The sequence below is a fragment of the Gracilinanus agilis genome, chromosome 3, assembly GCF_016433145.1.
Source record: "Gracilinanus agilis isolate LMUSP501 chromosome 3, AgileGrace, whole genome shotgun sequence".
Taxonomy (NCBI): Eukaryota; Metazoa; Chordata; class Mammalia; order Didelphimorphia; family Didelphidae; genus Gracilinanus; species Gracilinanus agilis.
Genome location: NC_058132.1, coordinates 55,695,698 through 55,718,301, shown reverse-complemented (window position 1 = coordinate 55,718,301; position 22,604 = coordinate 55,695,698). Strand labels below are relative to the sequence as shown.

Genomic DNA, 22,604 nt, shown 5'->3' with positions numbered 1-22,604 from the left:
TCTCAAAAATCAAATCCTATTCACTATAACCAGCAGCAGCAGCAGCAATCTCTTGGCCTAAGATATACAAGGTGGAAACACTTCTGTAAACTTTACATCAGAGCGTGAGTGGGGAGGGACACACAACAGCTGGTGTTTCAGAAGAACTTTGAGTAGCTTCAACCAGGTGGTTACAGCTGCTGGTGGTAGTTGAGTCTTCCTTGCATTCACAGTACAGAGTAAGAAACACACAAGACCTCATCCTATTTTCATTTAATTTATTTCTCCTAAGACCACCTTCTTGTAATTTCCAGAGAGAAAATACAAAACAAGAAACAGACTTGGTTTCAAATACATAAACAGTGTGCTGGAGTATAAAGCATTTACTGATAACATTGTTATAGAAGAATTTCAGCTTACTCCAGGGCACTTCAATATTCCTGAGGAATAAACATGATTTCTCTTCCTCCCAGTGGGATGTTCTCAGTCACAAGTCACTGCTCCTGTAAGGCAAGAGCACTCAGATTATTGTTGCAAAGACAGGGTCTGGATTCCCTGGTTTAACTGCCCGAGTCATGCCAGACCCCATTGTTTCCATGTGGCCACGATCCTCTGTAGTGTCAGAGGCTGGTCCTTACCTCCTCCATTGTTTAGGAAAGCTCTGTACAAAGCACTGCCTCCTTCCCACCTCACTTCACAAAGGCAGAGATCCCTCAAGTTTTTTAAAATTTAAAACAAGACCCCACCAGCCATCTGCGATCTGACTAAACTATTGCAGTTGGCCCCAAAAACAGACAGCTTTGGGCCACTAATTCATCTAAGCCTCAAGTGAGGATCGCATTCTTTTTGAAGAGGAAAGGATGACAACACCAGAGCAAAGACTCAAGTTCAGATACGGTAACAAAGCCATTCTCTAATGGAGCAGGCCTGGTTGTTTAAAAAAAATATTTTTTCTACTCTAACCACCAGCCGTTAAGTAGACACTATGCAGCTAATCACCCTTGGGCCACTACCCATGACAGAACATCTTGGACCAATGTTAAGGTTTGAAACAATTAAGACTCATTGGCTACCCCCCTTCTCTGTGCCCAAGCACATGGCTGGTCTGTGCCAGGAAAATGGCCAGGCAGGGGCGGGGGACGGTTTGTCCTCAGCCTCAATGCCACGCAAACAGCTGCGCTGCTTCTCAGCACCGGCCCACTGATTACCTCATCTTTAGCTGGACCACCCTTAGCTACAGGACAGAAATTATTCAGTAACATGGAAGGAGAGGCTGCCAGACTCCTTAGCACGCCAACCTTCCCTGCTCTAAACCCTCTTCAGCTTTCAGTAAGTCATCTTGCAGCGAGTCCAGCATGGTTTCAAATGAAGACTGCCAAGTGGCTAGTGAAGTCTCATTATTTGGGTTTAGCATCTGGTAACCTTCTGTATTAGGTGACCTTGAGTAAGTCACTTTCTGTTTCTGAGCCTCAGTCTCTTCATTTGTGAAATGGTTTCTGTGATAATTAGCCTAGTGAGTATAATTCCTGATGGAAATTAGGGCTGTTATGGCCTGTACCCAGCTCAACCTTCATTACTGTGTTTAACCGGGGGCACAGGTCATTTGCCTTTAAATGCTTTCTTTCATCAAAGGTCTATGCAATTATGGGCCCTATTTTGTAAAGGGGGCCAAACCTCGAACCTCAGTTCTGAAGAGAGATAATATTCTTAATTGCCAAGACTTCTTACTAAGGGACTTTTCCCCCAAAAAAAGGAGGACAGGGAAGGTTGTAATACATTATACATTCTATACATTCTTCCATCAAATCAGTGGATTAAACATCATAAAGGCAAAAAAAAAAAGTTAAAAAAACATGGCCTCTGAGATCCAATCTAGCTCTAAATCCATGATTCTCTAAACTAGCTGTGTGATTTTCTTGGTAAGTCCCTTTACTATTTTTTATCTCGATTTCCTCCTTTATGAAATGAGGGGTTTAGAAGGCTCTCTAAGGTCCCTTTTTCTGATCCTATAAAGTGCCTTTCAGTTGTTTTTAAAAACATTTTTTGTTCTATGGTCTCTTCCAAATCCAAACATTCTAGGTTCTAAGGTTCCTTGCAGATTTAGCAATCTATCTATTCCCATGATTATCACAAATGGTTTAAGTGCCTGTAGCAAGTCATTAACTCCTCAGTGCCTCAATTTTCCCAGCTGTACCAAAAGTGAAACAAAATAAACAGAAGAACCAAGTAATCCCTAGCTGTTATAAAGCAAGATTGTGAGGTTGAGATATTGTGGAATTCTAAACCTTTGATCAAAGTTGTTATATATGCATTGTTTGTTTGATTCCAAGTGAGAAGTTTTCAAAGGCAGAAATCCATCTATCTGCAGGTTTATCTGAATGTGAACAAATATCTATAGTAGAAGAGGCAGAATCTCAGACTGATTTGGCTCAAGATTCAGAAAATGAACATTTAGCACTAAATTTAGAATTTAGAGCCAAAAGTAATCTTCACTATCACTTTATCAAAGACCTCATTTTGGGGAGGAGGTTTCTATGCCCCAAAGAGAGCAAGTAACCAGTCCACAAGGGTTCACAAATGCTAAGGAGTAGAACAACAATTTGAGACCAGATCCTCCCCCTCCAAACCCAAAGTTCTTTCTAAAACAACATGTGGCTTCAAAGGTTAGCTTGTGCCTCAGAGAAGACTGAAGGGAAATAGCAGAGCTGTATTCAAGTTTTGACTTATGTTTAGGGAGGACTGTATTCGCTTTTAACAGTAAGTTAAATGTCAAAAGGCATTTTAGATCCCAAAGGAGCCAAAAGAGCTCAAAGAGCTTATCCAAGTTCTCTGCCATGGATGGCGCTCTTTAGCTCTGGCAAGAAATGTATTTCCTCTGGAGGAAAGAAGGCAGAATGAGTCAATGTAAGGGAAAGGAAATATCAGTTCTGTACGTACTTTGACATATTTTCCATGCAGAAGATATGGGGCCTGGAAATCATGCTGACAGTTGGAGTAAGCCATTCCCAATCCCATGCCAGAACCAAAAGCTAATGGCCACATCCTTCCTAAGGGAAAGAAAAGCAAAAAAAAGAAAAAAAAATACCAATCTGAAAACATTAAAAAAAAACATAACTGAAGTTTTTACCCGGGAATACCAAATACACTAGCCCTCAACAAACATTAAATCTTTTCCACATCAAGGAAGAAAACTTGCCAGCCTTCCTTAGCTTAATCTTGGCCTTGCCACTTCCTGACTGTGTGACTGTCAACAAGTCACCACCTCTTAGAGCCTCATTTTTCCCTCCAAGATCAAATGAGGGTGTTTGGGCCTTTTCTAAAGTCTCCCTTCCAGTTTTGATACCCTTTGATTCTACTGGCAATACTTGTGCTTCATGGCAAAGATGGAGCAGGGAAGGTGAATGAACAAATTTGTCTAGAATTCATGGGAAGTAGCCGACATTTGACAATTTCAACAAGCAATTTATGAAATGGCCCTCTAGGACTAGATCCTAAGAGAAGGTACAAGGATTCCTGCCCTCATGTAACTCAATCTGAGAATGGTATCTCTCTTCCTTTTTCATATATTATTATTAGCAAATGAAGAATCTTGTAATACAATCACAACAAGTCTACTATAACAAGCTTATGGAAAAGTCACTTCACTTTTTTTTTCCCTCTCTGAGCCTCAGTTTCTTCATCTGTAAAAGGAGGGAGGCTAAACGAACTCCAAATTCCAACAGGTTCTAATCTATGACGCTATGTTCTCAATAAACCATTATTCTTAGTAAGCAAATAATTTTAAAAGATTCTAAACAGTCAATGCACTAATTATGACTTCTTATTTTATGTGAGCTTTGAATATGTTTAGTCATTTCTTTACAAGAAGACAGCACACTCTTATTTTCAACCCAATACTCAACCTTGTTAAGCTCCAACAAAGCACGGACATCCTATCACATGTGCCACAGTGGAAATCTGCTTAGCTCAGCCAAAGTAGCCAAGAATGATGCATATTTGTATTCCTGCATCTTGTATCAAAAATCTCCCTACTCTGTTGGAAAAAACTATGGATGGGATGTTAGAAGGCTTGAATTGTGTAAGGCAGACTCTAGCTCTCTTATATAAGCAAGGGCAAATTGATTATTCTCTCTGTCTTCCTTCCTTCCTTCTTTGTAAGATGGTTATATACAAACCATTGACCTCAGAGGACTGTTATGAAAAATACTTTAAAGCACCAAAAAAATATGAATACTATCCTTATTAAATGAAAAAGGGTTTGTAGCCAATAAAAAGTATATGAGGTAGGTCCACTAATATTATCATGAAATACCTTTAAAAAAGAAGGAAGTTTTCATGCTATCTGCTCTTTGCTCACACTAGTCTCCACTTCTCTAAGGCCCTTCCCTATTCTCCACACTCCAGCTCAAATGCTCCTTCTCTTCCATGAAGCCTTCCCTGATCTCTCAGCCAGAAACCATTTTCTTCCTTTGCACACCTTGAGTACATGCTCTCTATCTCTTAGGACACCGATTTCATTTCTCCTTGGATCATATTTGTGCACATGCATCATTTCCCCTACTGGGCTCTAAGCTTCTTGAGAATGGGGGTCATACTGTTTCAGTGTTTAGTTCCAAGAAGATTTAGCTGACCTCAAGCTAAGCTAAAACCTTAGGCTTATTTTAACCTTCATATCTCCTATGGTGCATAATACACAGGAGCTTTGTAGGCAGCAGAACTTCAAGAAAAGTTTGTGGAATGGTCATCAAAATGGAAAAGTACCAATTAATTACAAATCTGTTTCCCTGCTGAGTTTTGTGATTTCATAAGCAATTAAGTCTTGATCGATGAACAAGGCAATTGCTGAGCTGACCAATCTATTAGACTGAATCTGAGTCTGCCTCACACAGCAATGAAACGGCTGGCATCCATCCCCACATATTTGTTCTTCCTTAACGTTTGTTTTTGAGGCATTTCCCCTAACATGCAAGAAATTTAAACTATAATCACACTTACTTTTGAAGAATGTAAGTGAGAAAACAATTCCCAGTCCAAACCCTGTACCTGTAAAAAGAGAGAACAAAAAGAGTCATGTTAAACCTATTTATGAGAAAACAAATTACTCCATCCCCATTTGATTATTGTTAATCAAATTAACATTTAATTTTTAGATTTTTGTCTACCTATGAAACAAAGCTGTTTACTCTTGAGCACTAGAAGCAGAGTTGCTGACAGAATTCCTAACTCCAAAAACCTTCATTATTATCTTGTCTTCCTGACTAACAACATACTCAGCTTCTACATCTACTGGAGAAAAAAATTCCATTCTTCCACCTCAGAATGACAGTACAACAGAACTAGAAGGCAACATATTGGAGTAGAAAAAAATTTAGGCTCAGAAGAAAGAATTCAAAGAAAAAGAAAAAATACCAATCTGAAAACATTAAGAAAAAAAAAATAACTGAAGTTAGTACCAGAGAATACCAAATACATTAGCCCTCAACAATTATTAAATCAATTAAACTGAATTCTTTTAACAGAATTTGTTATTCCTCTGGGTCTCCGTTTCCTCTTCTGAAAAATTAAAAGGTTTGATCAGATATGGGGTTCTTAACCTTTATGTCACAGACCTCCTTTGGGAGTTTGGAAGTTTATGAATCTCTTAAAAGATTATGTTCTTAAATGTTCTTAAATAATTATACAAAATGTTAAATTTCAGTTAAGGTTAAGTGAAAAAGATGTAATTTTTCCCCAAAGTTCAACAACTTCCTGAAATTAAAGACAATCTAGGCCTTTCACTATCCTGATTGCCATATTTTATATGCCCTTCTTCCACTGTCTACTTAGAAATGGTAGATAATAAATCCATATGCATGTGTAAGATGATGGAGAGCAGGGCTATCAACTCCCACAATCTAAACACTAAAGGCAGCCTAAAGTCATGATGGCATTTTTGGCTTTCATGTGACCCTATTGAGTCATCCTGGACTTGTAGTCTCCTAAAATCCTGTTGAAAAGATCTCTAAGGCTCAAAAACTGAATGGAGAGCTTTCTTCAGGGACTTTCAGAATTGCTACTGAATTCTCTCACCCATCCTGCATGAGTATCTCATCCACAGGATAAGACATTAATAAGAAGACACTGTAATTGTATCTTAGGACACATTTCAGGTGGTGGAGATATGCTGAAGAATCTAGGAAAAAACTCTTTCCTCAGGGTATAATTATAGGCCAGGGAGTCAAAAATCTGGATTTGAGTCCTGAATTACCAGATAAATAATCTCAAGTTCTAATCTAGAAAGTAAGTATAACAAAATAGCTGTTCTCATGATCACCTAACACTGCTGTGAAGGAATAATGTAATTGAAAACAACAGTTAAAGGTAGCTATGCTTCGATTAAGTGTAATTACCAATCTCAATCCCAGGGAAAAGATGATGAAGTAACTCTTCTTATTCAAAGAGAAATGGTGGGACTATAGGTATGGAACATTGCATATACATGTAGTCAGAAGTATTCACTACATGGGTTGGTTATATTTAATTGTTTTTTTCTATTACAGGGGAGGGCTTAATAGAGATGCATACTGGTAAGTGGCCTCAACTCTTTTTAAAGAGATAATACATAAATGTAAGCTACTATTGTTATGTCTCTTTTAGAGTATCATAGATTTAGAGCTGGAAGGCACATCAAGTCCAACCTCCTAATTTCACAGTGGGGAAAAGTGAGGCCCAGGGAGGTTAAAGTGCCTTGCCCAGATCAGGTCAACAACTAAGTGCCTGAAGCAGGTTTCAAACTCAGGTCTTCCTGACTCTATGTCCAGTAGTCTCTCCACTGTACTACCTAGCTGCCTCCAATGTCCCAGAACCACGGAATTTGGAGTTGGAAGAGACTCCAGTGATCAGCTATCTAGACCAACCCATGCCTCAACAAGAATCCCTTCTACACTGCACCCAAAAATGGTCAGTCGTAGACTTTTTTGCTTGAAGACTCCAAGTGAGATGGGCAAACCTGCCTTCTAGATAGTGCTGGGTAAATTCTTCCTGACATCCAGTATGAATGTATCTCTATGCAACTTCCAACCATTCGTTCTTAGTTCTGTCCTCTTTGGCCAAGCAGAATAAATCTAGTTTCTCTGTCATATGACTACTTTTCACATATCTAAAAAAAATTGTCATGTTCCTTGAAGACATCTCTTCTTCAGACCAAATACTCCCAATTCTTTCAAGGGATTTATGATATAAATTCACTTCCCCTCATTATCATCATTGCCATCTTCTGAAAAACTCAGCTTTTTAATATCCTTCCTAAAAATGTAGTGGTGCCTAGGACTGACACAATACTCCAGATAATTTTTTTTTTTTTTTAATCCTGGGACTCCATTCTAGGAGCATAGGGCCACAACCAGTAGGCAATGGGTCGCTCAGGGTCACCCAGCTGGGAAGTGTCTGAGCCCGGATTTGAACCTAGGACCTTTCGTCTCTAGGCCTGACTCTCAATCCACTGAGCTAGCCCAGCTGCCCCTACTTTAGGTTGCAGTTTCTTTAGCAGATGTAGTTTTTACAGGGTGGGGTTGCTAGCCCCACGCCCAACCCTCCTCCTTTTTCATCCGGGCTAGGGACCGTCCTTGGCCCAGGAGTGGTAAGGGTGGGCAGTAGGGGTCAAGTGACTTGCCCAAGGTCACACAGGAAGTGTCCGAGGCCGGACTTGAACCTAGGACCTCCAGTCTCTAGGCCTGGCTCTCAATCCACTGAGCCACCCAGCTGCCCCTAGAAGGATAATTATACCTCCCTAATCATGGGCACTACTTCTCTTAACAGAGTCTAAGATTACATTAGCTTTCTTGCCTGCTATATAAGACTGCTGATTCATATTGAGCTTATATTGCGTTAAACCCCTAGATGTTTCTTAGACAAGCTTCTGCCCAGGCATGCTTCCCCAATTTTGTACATACATGTGAAATTGATTCTTTGAATCCAAGTAAAAGACTTTATATTTATCCCTTTAAAATTTAACCTTACTGGATATAGCCTATCAATATCTTTATGAATCCTGGCTTTTCCACAGGAATAGCATAATCCTATATTAAATGCTTTGCTAAAGACTAGGCAAATTATCTCTACAGAATTATCCTGATCTACCAGAACAAAGAATGATCAGAAACAAATTAATTCAACAGCCCAGTGTCTGATCAACCTGAAAACACAAACTACCTAGGGAAAAAATGAAAATGGAGAGTAGTCTGGCACAAATTCAGCTCATACCAATATCTCATACCAGTGATGGCAAACCTATGGCATGAGTGCCAATGATGGCACATAGAGCTCTCTGTGGGCACTCAGCCACTCTCCCCCCCACCCCACAGAGTTTGTTACCAAGACAGAGGGACTTGGGCAGAGCTGCTCCCCTCCCCCTCTCTACTGTGCCCAATGACATTTTTTCACACCTCTGCCCCAAAGCCCCGAAGCCCAGTGGGAGCCCATAGGAGTAAGGTAGGCAGCTCTAAGGAGGCAGGGCTAGAGGAGAGCAGCAGTCCTGAGGACATGCCCCTCTACCCAACAGTTAAATAGAAGCACTTCCTCCCTTCCCTGTGTGTGTGTGTGGGGGGGGGGGACACAGCACATGGTCAGGGGGAGAGGGAGGCTGGCCCGGCACTCAGTCTGTTGGATAGGGTGGAGCCCAGCACTCCATCTCTAAAGGGTTCACTATTACTGTCTTATACCATATTCCACAATATATTCAAAATAGATAATTGACCTGACTATCCATGATCTTACCATAAAAAAAAAAATCAGAAAAGAAATAGATTATATACTGTTTAAGAGCAGATGAATTCTTAAGTAAATATGGGATATAGACAATTACAAAGTATTAAAGATAATTTTGATACAAACACACATGGCACAAGCAAAACCAATATATCTGTGATAAGAGAAACCATCATGGGGAAGAAGTCTTTGTAGAAAATATATTTGATGAGGAGTTGATAGCCAAGATATGTAGACAACTTAGCAAGACCAAAAGTTATCCCCCCAACAGATATAGTAAAAGGCTCTGAACAGATAGTTGTCCAAAAAAAGAATCACAAACTATAAAAAACCATAAGAAATAATGCTCCAAATCACACAAACATACACAAAAAAGAGAAATACAAATAAAAATAACCCTCAGGTTTTACCTCCTACCTACCAAACAGATAAAGATGATAAATGATGAGAATAGTCAAAGTTGGAGAGGCTGCAAAATGAGATAAGCACACCAATGCATGTTGGCAGAGCTATGAAATGTACATTTTGGAATGACAGAAATAAAGTAACTAAAATATCCAAACCCTATGATCCAAAGATATCACTACCAAAAAAATACTCCAAGGAATAAATTTATAAAAAAGCTCAATATACACCAAAGATTTGTGGGAGCACTGAAAACAAAGTAGCTAACCGCTGATTAAGGATGACTAGGCAACTCTGGTAGCTGAATATAATGAAACATTACTGTGCTATCAGAAAAGGGCATAAATTAATGTGGAGAAGTATGGGAAGACTTACAACTAAATGATGTGAAGTGAAATGAGCAGAACCAGGAAAACTTTATAACAAAACTGAATATGAAAAGACCCTTTACTCTCAGCCCTGTTCTTTTATAGAGGTGGGATCCATAGACTGGCCTCCAATAATATTATACGTTGCACATATCAAAATGTTGCATGTGATAAGATTTTTTCCAGTTATTGACTGGTTTCACTTAATTTTTTCTTCTTTTTCTTTCTTTAAAAAAACAGAAAACTTTGTTATAAGGGATGGCTCCCTAAGAAAGGTAGGAGGAAGAGCATGGGAAATCTAGTGATACAAAAACAAAAACTATGCAAAAAAATCTATTTAAACTATTTTGATGGATATATTTTGTTGCTACATCATACTCCTCTACAAATATATCCTTCTTCCCACTCAGTGAACTACCTCTTCTAAGAAAGATGTAAAAAGAAAAAGAAAAAAAAATCATTTCAGCAAGTCAATTGTTTCATTTTAAAAAACTTAAATTTTAAAAAATAAATCACAGATGCTTAGAAGCACCCTCATTTCACAGACCATTAGTTATCTTCTGCACAAAAATTAGTCTCAAATATAAAGAAAAATACAAATATATTTTAATGATAGAATTAAAACCTGCTTTTAAATTTTGGATTTTCAATTGCAACAAAAAACCCCTTGAATGTGATCTACCATTTATGGAAACTTTCTTCACAAGGCAAGTTAATTCTTTCACTAGAGTACAAAGGCCTCAACATTATTTTTTTTTAACACTCCACATATGAGATAAACTGGCTTTACCAATAAAAGCAACCTTTGCGTGCAAAGGAATAAAGAAATGAAATTCAATCTATTAGATTTGTCACAGAACTAATACAACAATTGCTTTTAAAAGACTTTCTCTTCCTTGAACAGTTTCCACAATCCAATTATAAAAGATCTACCTGCTTTACAAGGATATTTTGATTCAAGTCCAAACATTCCAAACATGCAACTTGCTTCAATGACAATCCTCCAAATGAATCTTTACAAAATGAGCACCTATATGATTAGGCATAAGGCTGAATTCTCCCTTGTTTTATACAGCCTCTCACTTCCTAAGATTTTTGGTGTCTAATCAAAATTTTATGCTGTTTTGGTGTAAGGATTAAAGCAATATCAACAGGCTATTCCAACACTATCTGAGCTGTCCATGTCATCTCCAAATGAGGAAAAATTTGTGACAGTGACACTAAGCAATAGCCTCATTCATCCCTTTCTGTATGTACCTCTGCAACTACAACTGCTGCTGGCCTGAATAATTATACTCTGAAGTTATTACTATCTACAAAAATTCATAAAACAAACTATTGACCCAGGGTACCTTTTGACAAGCCTTTCCTATTGCATGTGGCCATTAGGCCCTCTCATGTACTCTAACTGCTGACCTGTAAAAGGTCTAAATTTGAACTTAAAATGCTTACTTCATAAAGACCAACAAAGCCAGATTTAGGCGTTGTTTTTACCGTAAAACTTGAAAAGCCAGAAGTGAAAGGTTACCACCTACTTTTAATCCTACAAGGATCTTTACATCTAACTTAAACAATTGGCCAATCGATGAAAAATTATTTATAGTGGGACATATCTTGCACCATTTGACTACAATTCCATAAAGCTAAGTAAGCTATCTTCAGAATTTCCAAACAACTGATTAAACTTTGGTGCAGCAGAGAAATAGAAGTAAACAGATCAGTTTATAAAATATAGCTAGGGATGCCAGATGATAAGAACGAACCAGACATCATGAGGTGGGGATCTTAAGACCAAGGAGTACTCCTCCAATTTCTTCCCCTTCAATGAGGTTACTACCTTCCAAATAAAGACTGCCAGGATTTCTCTTGCCAGCCAAATGAGATGCCGTCAGAAAATGATCCATGGTCCCCATGCAGCAATGCAGAACCATAAGTACTAGGCAACCAGGCTACTAACAAGTATACAAAAGGCCAAGCAGTTGTTAGGATTCATGACCATCCTGATAAGGTAGCAGAAAGAGTGCTGGATTTAGAGTCAAAAGATGTGGGTTCGAATCCCAGCTCTGCTACTTACCAAACACCTATGTGACCATGGGAAAGCTACCTGACCTCTCGGAACCTTCTAATAAAGTCTAGGGTCTAAAACTACTAATTGATGATCTGGCTATATATATACATGAGCTACCTGGGATTGTGGGGCAAGGGTTCTAGTACTTCACAGATGAGATTTACCAAGAGTGATTCTCTCTAGCAAGTTATCAATCACTGCCTAGTTTATGAAATGACACTGAATTTAATTTCAAGGCTATTTGCCTCACCCCCTTGCAGCTGAGAGATGAGTAACATGGCAAATTAGTACTAGAACATGAGGTAAAGAATTTGGACTGGCCTACAGATTTCAAACCAGGCAATGTGATGGAGAAGTGGGCCAGTAAAAACAGAAGGGGTTACAATCAGAGCTTTAGGTCTTTTACATCTGGAGGCAATTTGGGGGCAAATAAATTGAAAGCCCAAAAGGAAAAAATTCAGCATTTTTCTTCTCCCTCATACTTTATGCCTGTCTTCCCACTATGGTATGTTCTCTACTGATCAATTTTTCCTAGCACTAGACCAAGAAAAATGCTAAATCTGCTCCTAGCAATATCAATCAATCCAAAACAACATGAGAACATAAAGACAGTCAGAGCTGAAAGGGGCCTTAATCCATTCTGCTCATTTTATACAGAAGGAAAAGAAGACCCTTGGAGGTTCCTTCAACCAGACCATAATATACCTTCAGGGAAGGGATGGGCAGAGACCAAATCTTACTCATCTTTGCATTTCCCAGAACCTTTCCCATTTAAGGGTGCTTTCCAGAGATCAATGTTTGCTGAAATGAGATAAACTAAATTAGTTGCCCACCTACCCTCACACAAATGAGCAAGTAAGAGATCTAGAATCACAGTGTCTAGCACTCCATTTCTCCCAAATCACACCCAGTTCATTATGAGGATGCCCAAAAGATCCATGCTTTCTTCAGTACAGGGAGCTAAGACAAAGGTTAAAGGGTTTTCCTAGTCATGAAGCTACAGGAGGTAGGACTCAAAAGTTGCCTTTCAAGCTATAGTCCAAGCACTCCATCCACTGTACCACTCTGCCCTATGAATAAAATATTAACTAGACAAACCTTTAATTTCCCCAGATTTTATTTCTGATCATCCATCTCGGGTTTCAGGCAATGCTTCCTTGTGACATGGAAATGACCTAGGTTCTTAAAAGCTACTATAGCAAAGGAATATAAGCTCTGGCTGGTCTTAACCCTCTGGAAAGGCTTCAAAATACAGGCCCTGCAACAGAATCTGCCTTTATTCCCAAGTTTAACCTAGCTAAATTCAGGTAATTTCATCACCTGAGGACTGACCATTTGGTAATCCTCCCTCCCACTCCCCCCAGTCATAGCAACTTAACCAACTTAGAAATGTGGTATAGAATGTCAAGAGTCCTTCAAAGCTTACTTCAGGTGCCACCTTCTTCATGAGACCTTTACAGATTAACCTCAGCTTTGTATCCAACCCTGAAATTACTTTTATGTGTATCTTTTGCATATATACAGATATACATGCATTTATATATATATATATATACCTCTTCTCCCCCTTTTGCTCTTGAAGTCAGGAGCTGTTTTATTTCTCTATATTAGCATATAGTAGGAACTTAACAGGCAACTGTTGACAGAATGGGCCTTAGTCAAGGAAACACAGAACCCACATTCAAGTCCTAATTTTTCTACTTCACTCCTAAATTTGCTCATATGCAAAACAAAAGCAGGAACGGAACTAGATGATCTCTCAAGTTCTTGCCAGCTCTAACATTCTTTGATCTTATAGACCAAAACTTAAGGAGCAAGTGATTTATATCACTAGAAAAAAGTAGGGACACCAAAGATATGAATTACTTTGATTCTTGCTATATTGCAGTACAAATATTTTAAATATCAGCACACAACTTTTAGAACCACTAAAATGAGTAATAATTTTGTGAATTTAAATATTGTTAAAATCAGTTTAGACTAGCAAAAGGAAGTATCAAAGAACCTGCTGTGTGACCATAAGGAAAATACATAAACCTACTTCATATGATTAAGAAATATTTATTACATATAATAATCACCCAACATTTTTTCCTTTCATCAGTGGTCAATTTGTGCAGCCATTTCCTATCACCTCCTCTTTCTTTAAAGGCAGAAAGCTCTGAGCCTCTCTCCCTTACCAACATATCCACATCGAAGTGGAAGCATAATCACATGCACACAAATATCAACAAAAAGCAGACTATGCGTTTGTTTCACTTTGTTAGCTATCTCAGTTCTAACAACAGTGGAACCTGTTGATGAGTTTTACAGGTTCAAGTTCTCACATGTACAATTTCCTTTTAAAATGCAACATGTTGCTTCAAAGAACCTCCCACCTGATCTGGGGACACTAACTGTGCAGCTGTTTCTCCTCCAAGATCAGCACCTCTAGGCTAGGCCAGGCTTTAACTTCATAACAATAAAACATGAAAGGTTTGTCTTACAATGAAAACAGGCCAACTCAAAAAAGAGAGGATTTTTTTCTGCCCTGGGCCACTTTTATTCTTTTTCTTTCTTTGCATGTCAAACTTCTTGGAGGAAAATGCCAAAGGAAGGGAGTCCAAAGCATTTTTCCCCTCCCTAAGGTAAATGTTTAACTAGGAAAATTGTTTATTCAGCCCTAAGTTTACTTTTTCCTCCAACATATTTTATTAGTGTGTTGGATAAACCTCGTGATGGGTGCCTATGGTCCTGACAAAGAGGCTTGTTGCGTGCATAAAAAGGAGCCATATAGAATTAACATAAGAAAGAGTTGATGTTCTGAAATTCTTGGCACTCAGTCCCTCAGAAAGAAATTACCATACCCTAAATCAATTTGCTAAATACTCAAAACATATGCTTCAAGCCCAAAAAGGCATCATAAAACTGTCTGGTAGAGAAATTCAAATCTCAGGATAGCCTAAGTCCTCAATTGATCATGTGGGAAAAGTCTTTAATAATATTAATAAATATGGTGGATGCTGCCCCTCTTTGGTTACGCCTATGAACTTTGTAACTTAGAATGACAGAATAGCTTTCCCAGTTAGAGACAATAGGCTTGTCAAATACATTCATTTATTAAAACCCTACTGCATACCATACACTAGAGCAGGGGTCGGCAATGTATGGCTCTCGAGTCATATCTGGCTCTTTTGAGGGCCAGATATGCTCTTTCTGCAGGAGCCATAAAGTCCATTTTTTTTTCAGGCGCTGTTACAGAAGCGGCACTGTGAGCACTGTACGGCTCTCACGAAATTACATTTTAAAAAATGTGGCGTATATGGCTCTCACGGCCAAAAAGGTTGCCAACCCCTGCACTAGAGGAATACAAAGACAAAAATTAACTATCCCTCATCTCTAGTTTACAATTTAGCAAGGGGAGATAACATACACAAAGAGGTACAAAATAGATACAAGATAATTTTGGCTGGAGAAGGGAAGCACTAGCAATTGAGGTAATAAATATTAAAAAAATCTTCCCTAATCTAATAAATGCTTTTTATGTGATAACTATCAAGTCTTTAACTCTATTTCCTGGCTAACATCTAATAGCTGAGGTTTTGTAAAAGGGAAACTTATTACTCAGCTGGTTATTGAGGCTACCAATTTTGAAAAATCAAAGCCAACTTCATAGGATTGCAGCTTTAGTATTAAACTTGTAGTCAAGGAAGAACTGAGTTCAAATTCCTCCTCTGGAATTTACCAGGTGTGTGGCCATGGGCTCTAATCATTAGGTATATACTTACATGTGCTCATGTTCTCTTACCTTTTCAAATATGTGCTCCTTGAGGGCATTGTTTTTGGATCTCCAACACTAAGTAAGTGTTTAATAAATGCTTGTTGATTAATTTAACTTCTCTGGGCAACAGATTCCTCTTCTGTAAAATGGGGATTCAAATAGGGTTTGGACCTGTGATTTTACTGGTATAGGAAATCCAGGGTAAGGAAGTTCCTACCAGTGCAGGCTATATCTTCTCTGCAACTTACCATCTTGCAGAGCTGGCTAGAGCTCTGAAGAGGTTAACAGACTAGCCCAGAATCACATGGCCAATATGTGTCAGAGGCAAGACTTGAACCAGCACTTCCTAATTTCAAGGCCAGTTCTCCATCCACTGTGCAGATTGCCTCTAATATAGAGATGCTAATACCTATGTTACCTGCTTCACCATGTTGTTAGGAGGCTCAAATGAGTGTAGAGATTTTAAAGTGTTATATAAATGTCAGTAATTATTGTGAATCTTGTTCTCATCTACTATTAGCATGACATCATCATCACCACCACACATGAGGAGACTAAGACCCAGAGAGGTTAAATGATTTGCCCAAGGACACAAAATGGCAAATGGGGAATTTGGAAACATCCCACCATGGCTTTAAAAAAAAAAAAAAGAATAATGCATACTGTAACAACATCTTTTATAATTTATGTATATGTACCAATCTATATCAGGATGTGGGCAAATAATATAACTGCGCAGCCAGCTATTAGTGGACATTAAAAAAGGTCTGGGAGAAATAAAGTTCATGTTGAGGAGATTCATCAATGATTTCCCAGGCTATAAGAAAAAAAAATGTCAAGAACACTAGAAGAATGTGAACTGGAACGACCTCTTTAGGAAGTGATGCAGAGTGAAAGGAGCAGAACCAGGAGAACATTGTACACAGAGACAGATACACTGTGGTACAATCGAATGGAATGAACTTCTGTACTAGTAGCGATGCAATGACCCAGGACAATTCTGAGGGACTTATGAGAAAGAAAACTATCCACATCCAGAGAAAGAACTGTGGGAGCAGAAATACAGAAGAAAAACAACTGCTTGATCACATGGGTCGATAGGGATATAATTGGGGATGTAGACTCTAAATGATCTCTATTGCAAATAAGAATAACATGGAAATAGGTTTTGAACAATGTTACATGTAAAACCCAGTGGAACTGCTCATTGGTTTCACGAAGGGGGAGGGAGAAGGGGAAGGAAAGAACATGAATCATGTAACCATGGAAAAATATTCAAAAGTAATCAATAAAAATTTTTTTAATTTATTTTAAATTTGAAGAAAAAAAAAGAATACTGGAAAACCTGAGTAGAGTCACTTTCTAGCTCCATTACTTACTACTCATGTAACCACAATTAAATCTACCTTTCCATACCAGTTTTCTCCTCTATAAAGCAAATATAACAAAACTTGAACCATCTTACAAGGTTGTTGGGAGGAAAATGCTTGTAAAACCAAGAAGGACCACAAAAATGTAAACTAGGGGGCCATCATTTAGTAAACTTCTTTCATTGCTCTTACACAAAGAACTGAAATAATTCCACAAGTGAGACTTTTAATGGCTTTCCTGACAACTAGGTCTTAAAAACTTATGAAGCATATGATGACTCACTTTAACAAATGCTTAAAAAGCACTGTGCCAGGCTCTCCTGAAGACACAAAGTTTAGATAAGAAAAAGTGTCTTAACTTCATGAAACACAGACTGGTTAAGAGAATAAGATACACAGAGCTACAGTAATTAATTATTTCCACGTAGCCAGGATATGTTCAGCATTACCCTGTTGAGTAAGCCAGAGATTTTCTTATAGACTGCACTGCCTCTAGCTGTCACTGATATGAAAAAAACTGGCTTCTTACATACCTAAAAAGATGAGCTGCTCTTCTGATAATGCTCTAGCTACCTGCTAATTAAGATTACCATGGTTTTGCTCTATACTGCAATTTTAAAAAGACTGCCTTAATATTATTGTCCTTTGAATATTTAACATAACTAGATTTATGTCTCAGCAAATTTTCATTAAATCCTACTTGATTTATTTGCAACAGTCACATTTTCTTGTCCAGCCACGTCCTTATCAAAGGTATTACCATCATCAAGGGCATCTGTTATGACAGGACACAACAGGAACATACTTTCATAGAAAAGTGCCCCTGGGATTGAATTTAGTGAGAATTATATTTCTAAGAAGCATTGCCTTATTTATGAAAGATATTTCCCCTTAACCCCTATTTAGGGCGGGGTTACGGGAGAAATAGCTTTAAGAAAGCTCCAATCTATCTTAATCCTTTGAGGTAACTGGATTTTCAGGTGTCCATGTTTAAAATACCAAGTCAAGTAAATTCTTAAAGTAAATTTAAAAAAAAGGTGTCAGTATAAAGGTACCAAGGGCTAGTTCTAGTCTGCCTACTTCAGCTTCTCAAAAGCCAGGAAACTGGGGGCAGCTGAGTGGCTCAGTGGATTGAGAGCCAGGCCCAGAGAAAGGAGGTCCTGGGTTCAAATTTGACCTCAGACACTTCCCAGCTGGGTGACTCTGGGCAAGTCACTTAACCCCCATTGTCTAGTCCTTACCAACTCTTCTGCCTTAGAACCAATACACAGTATTGCTTCTAAGGCAGAAGGCAAGGTTAAAAAAAAAAAAGCCAGGAAACTAATCTAAGAAGTGGCTATTTCAAGAAACCTTTACCCTATTTATAGCTTTTTCCAATATTCCAGAGGACACAAGAACAGCAGCAAGTTCCCAGGTAGACACCAATTATGAGTCTCAGGTTGGAAAAAGAAAAGCATTCAGTAGGTGTTAATCAAGTTTAACTCATTGCCAGCCACATAATCCAGAGGACAAATAGAGATTTAAGATTTAAGAGAAACCAATACATGAACACTGAGACTTACAAACAAAATAAATAAGGGGGAGTTCAATTTCACAAGAAAATTCTTTCCAAAGGGAATAAAGGGTTCCTTTAAAAAGTGAGCTCAGGATATAAAACACAGAATTCAACTTTATAAATTCTGACTCTTACTCAGTTTTCAGTAAATTTCATCTTTTGCATAAAGTGAAGCACAAACTGGAAATTCTTGGAACAGGGATTACAGGGAAGACTGAGGTATTAGACTGAATTTGGGGAGTTCTGGCTAAAGCTGAGTTTTCATACTAAGCCCAACAGCAAGACAGTAAATCCTCAAGAGATAGAGGCCATCAGGCTCTCTAAGACAAACCTATACAGTTAAGAACCGAGCAGGTCAAAGCTTCTGAACTGATCAGTGCTAGGGTCAGCTGTATTTCCAGTTTGGGGGAGAGACCTAACTTTCTTTTCTTTTTTTATTCAAAAATATTTTATTTTCCCAATTACATGTAATAATAATTTTCAACATATATTTTCTGAAATTATAAGATCCCTCCTTCCCCCCCCCACAAAGACAGTAAGCATTTCATCTGGGTTATACATGTATGTCATACAAAACACTTCCATATTGGTCATTGTAAGAAAATACTCATATAAAATCAAAACCCAAAAATAAAACTGTAAATAAACTAATTTGAAGGATAGTGTGCTCTAATCTGCATCTGACTCCAACAGTTCTTTTTCTGGAGGTGTCCCAGATAATTGTACTGCAGAGAGTAACTAAGTCTTTCATAGTAGCTCATTCCACAATATTGCTGTTACTGTATACAATGTTCTCTTGGTTCTGCTCACTTCATTCATCAGTCAATGTTGATCTTTCCAACTTTTTCTGAAACCATTCTGATTATTGTGTGAGGCAAATATTTAGGGGACCTCTAACACAGTCAGCATCCCAGTGCAACCAGGGTCAGTGTGTGCATCTTTGTTGTCACAGAAGGAGGAGCAGACCTTTTGAAAAGTCAGCACGGGAAGCTGAGCAGGTTTTGGGTTGTTTTTTCCCAGACAGGGCTTAAACTAACTCTCTAAACTGGCTCTCTGATCTCTCTTACCTAGGCTTTTTTTTTTTTTTAAGCCTTGCCTTCTGTCTTAGAAGCAATACTGTGTATTGGTTCTAAGGCAGAAGAGCAATAAAGGCTAGGCAATGGGGGTTAAGTGACTTGCCCAGGGTCACCCAGCTGGGAAGTGTCTGAGGTCAAATTTGAACCCAGGACCTCCTTTCTCTGGGCCTGGTTCTCAATCCACTGAGCTACCCAGCTGCCCCCTTACCTAGATTTTGATCTCTGACAAGCCACCATTCCACCTGGCTGCAATGGGGGAATCAGATTTTTACCTAAAGTTAGAAAGGTTGAAACTTATTTCACTCTTTATTTCTCTTTATATGCTTATAAACCTGGTAGTAAGCCTCTAGATTAATTTTTATCTATAACTATCATTTGGGGAGACACAACTTTAATAAATAAATGAATGGACAGATGATAAAGTGAGGCCCACCTCTACAGGCACTTCTTTTAAATGGAAGTAGAAAATTTATTTGGGGCTTCAGGTTATTGGAAACTAGGGAACGGAGTCTAGAGATTTAGAAAAGGGAAGAAAAAGAAAAAAATTACAAATTAGACTATAAGAGAAAACAGTGATTAGTGGAAAAAACAGGGAATTCAGATATCACAGGACTGGAGGAGGTTTAATTTTCTCAGCTTATTACTTGTGCAAATTCAGGAAAGTCATCTCCTGAGCTTCAAATTCCCAGTTATCCCATGAAGAAAGTGGGACAAGATGTGGCTTGTGATTGATCAACTATTTCCAGCTCTAAATGTTCTGGTCACACAAAACAAAATCTATTCTATGTGGGTTTTTTTTGGTAGCTATATATACTAATCAATATATTATGTAACAGCTGCAGCAAATAACAGTAGATATACTTTCTTTTTTCATCTATGTTGTACTAATGACTTCTTGCTTTATCTTGCCCCTTTCCACATGGAACCCTTTTAATAACAGGCAAAACCCACCCACTCAGTTAACTGCCTCACACAGTGAACACTAAATCTAGCACCTATGGTTCTTGCCTTTCTACAGAGCGAAGAGAGGCAGGTTTCAACACAAATTTCCTGGACTGAGGATTGGCCATTGCAATTAATCAATTTGGCTGACTTTTGGTGTTATCATCATTTATAATGTAGTCACTATGAATGCTATGCTAGTTCAACTGTGTCACAGAATTGAGATTTAAAGCTAGTCCAACTCCCCAGTTTTACAAATGAGGAAAATTAGGCTCAGAAAAGTTGCGATTATTTCTAAGGTCATATAAGTAGTAAATAGCTATCTGAATCAAGACCTGCAAATTCAGCTTTGGATCATTTCATAGAAATATTCTCATGTTGCTCTGAATTTATCATATTCATCCTTTCTTACAGTAGAATAATATTCTATTTCCATCTACATATCATAATTTGTTCAGTCATTCTCCAATCAATAGGAACTCACCTACTTTTTTGTGTTTGTCTTTGACCTCCTTAAGGGTATATACCCAGTAATGTGACTGATGGGTAAAAGGGTATGAAGTTATTTGATCTCAAAATTAGGGAAGTCAACATAGGAGTCTCTACAATAAGTTCTTTTTCTGGATTGAAATATTGCATATGGATAATTTAGAAATATGTTAGTATCATTTTTCTCATAGTATGAGCTCCTGAATTGTTATGGGTTGGATTGGGTTTTTTGCATATCATTTTCCTAAAATGTTTTCATTCAATTATGTAAATATTAAGAATATATCATCACCAGGGCAACTAGGTGCTTCAGTGGACTGAGAGTCAGGCCTAGAGACAGGAGATCCTATGTTCAAATATGGCCTCAGATACTTCCTAGTTATGTGACCCTGGGCAAGTCATATAACTCCCATTGCCTAACCCTTAATGCTCTTCTACCTTGGAGGAAGGGAGGGAGAAAGGGAGGGAGGGAAGGGAAGGGAAGGGAAGGGAAGGGAAGGGAAGGGAAGGGAAGGGAAGGGAAGGGAAGGGAAGAGAAGAGGAAGGAAGTATGATGAATACAGAGAAATGTGGGAAGACTTACATGAACTGATTCTGCATAAGTGAATGACAGAGAACCAGAAAAATAATATATACAACATCTACATCAATATAAACTGTAAATTATAATGACCAAGCTTGTAAGGGTGACACCTCTCCATGGCTGGGACAACACTCTACATAAGATTCAAGCCAATTTCTGCTAATCTTTATCAGATGAGGGAATTTTGACCATGAGCTCCCTAAATCTGGACTAAAAGGTGAAAAGTATATTACGTCTCTAATCAGAGTGGAATATTCAGGAACTTAAGATTCTGGCTGTGGGAAAAACTAATGGATTCCAATTTAGTCATATGAAACGAATGCCAAGAAACTGGCAGCTCTCCTGGGGTTATTTTTCCAGTAAAAAAAAAAAAAATGGATTTTACCACTTAAATCATTTGCCTCACTTAATTATTTAAAACACCATAAAAAAACATTCTTCCTAAAAGTAACTATTATTCTTTTATGGGTGCAGGTTCTGACAATGAGGTACATTTGTTCTAACTTATAAACATTTGTCAAAGTAATGCAAATTCACCAAGCTTTCAGCAATTATGTCACTTGCCTTACAGAAATTATAAATTATCCTAAGGATTTTGATATAGGTTTAAGTAGAATGAAGAAAGCAAAAGTAAACTACCTAGTTTTCATTTCACACAAAAACAATATAGCTGCTTAATTGGAGAGTTTTCATTTTCTAACTAAAAATAATTCATTCCAACAATTTTGAAAGTAAAACCTTTTTTTTTTAATTCCTTCAGTTATTTTGTAATTCTGTGGCTCTATCTTCAGAGGACTCTCCAGCTGTTGAGGGAGGTGGGGGGAGGAATAGGGTTCTAGATTTAGAAGCCCCTGGGTTGGAGTTTCTGGCTCTCCCACTTAATAAATGCATAGTTTTTTATAAATCATCACTTCTCTGATCTTACTTTATCTTTATACTTTATACTCCTCCTTACATTATCTTGGGGTGTATAAGAAGTTTACGGAAGACAAGCACTTCTGGCTTGCTGAGCCTTTTCAGAACTGCTTTCCTTCTTTGGTGTCCACCTGCCACCCAGTTCTCTCACCTGTAGCTTCAAGAAGCTGTAGTATGCACAGTGGCCACAATTCAGTAAAAACGGTCTTGGCAAGCAAGTTAAACCAAGCTAATAATAGTCTCAAACACATTACTGAGTTAAAAAAAGTGTCTACCTCAAGTTTGTGAAGATTTCCCCTGGTGGAGGGGCAGATGAGAACAATTTGTTCTAAGAACAATGAAGAGGTAG

General features: G+C 38.2%; 1 protein-coding gene across 1 annotated transcript in view; it reads right to left on the bottom strand.

Annotated features, from left to right (window-relative positions):
• Positions 1-242: 242 nt before the first annotated feature.
• Positions 243-22,604, bottom strand: part of MICOS10 (mitochondrial contact site and cristae organizing system subunit 10) — a 47,578-nt gene continuing 25,216 nt past the window's right edge. The window contains exons 2-4 of the mRNA XM_044667821.1: positions 4,975-5,022; positions 2,917-3,026; positions 243-482 (exon numbers count right to left, since the gene is read on the bottom strand). Coding sequence (XP_044523756.1) covers positions 474-482; positions 2,917-3,026; positions 4,975-5,022 — 167 coding nt within the window. The 3' untranslated portion in view covers positions 243-473. The remainder of the gene's footprint in view (positions 483-2,916; positions 3,027-4,974; positions 5,023-22,604) is intronic.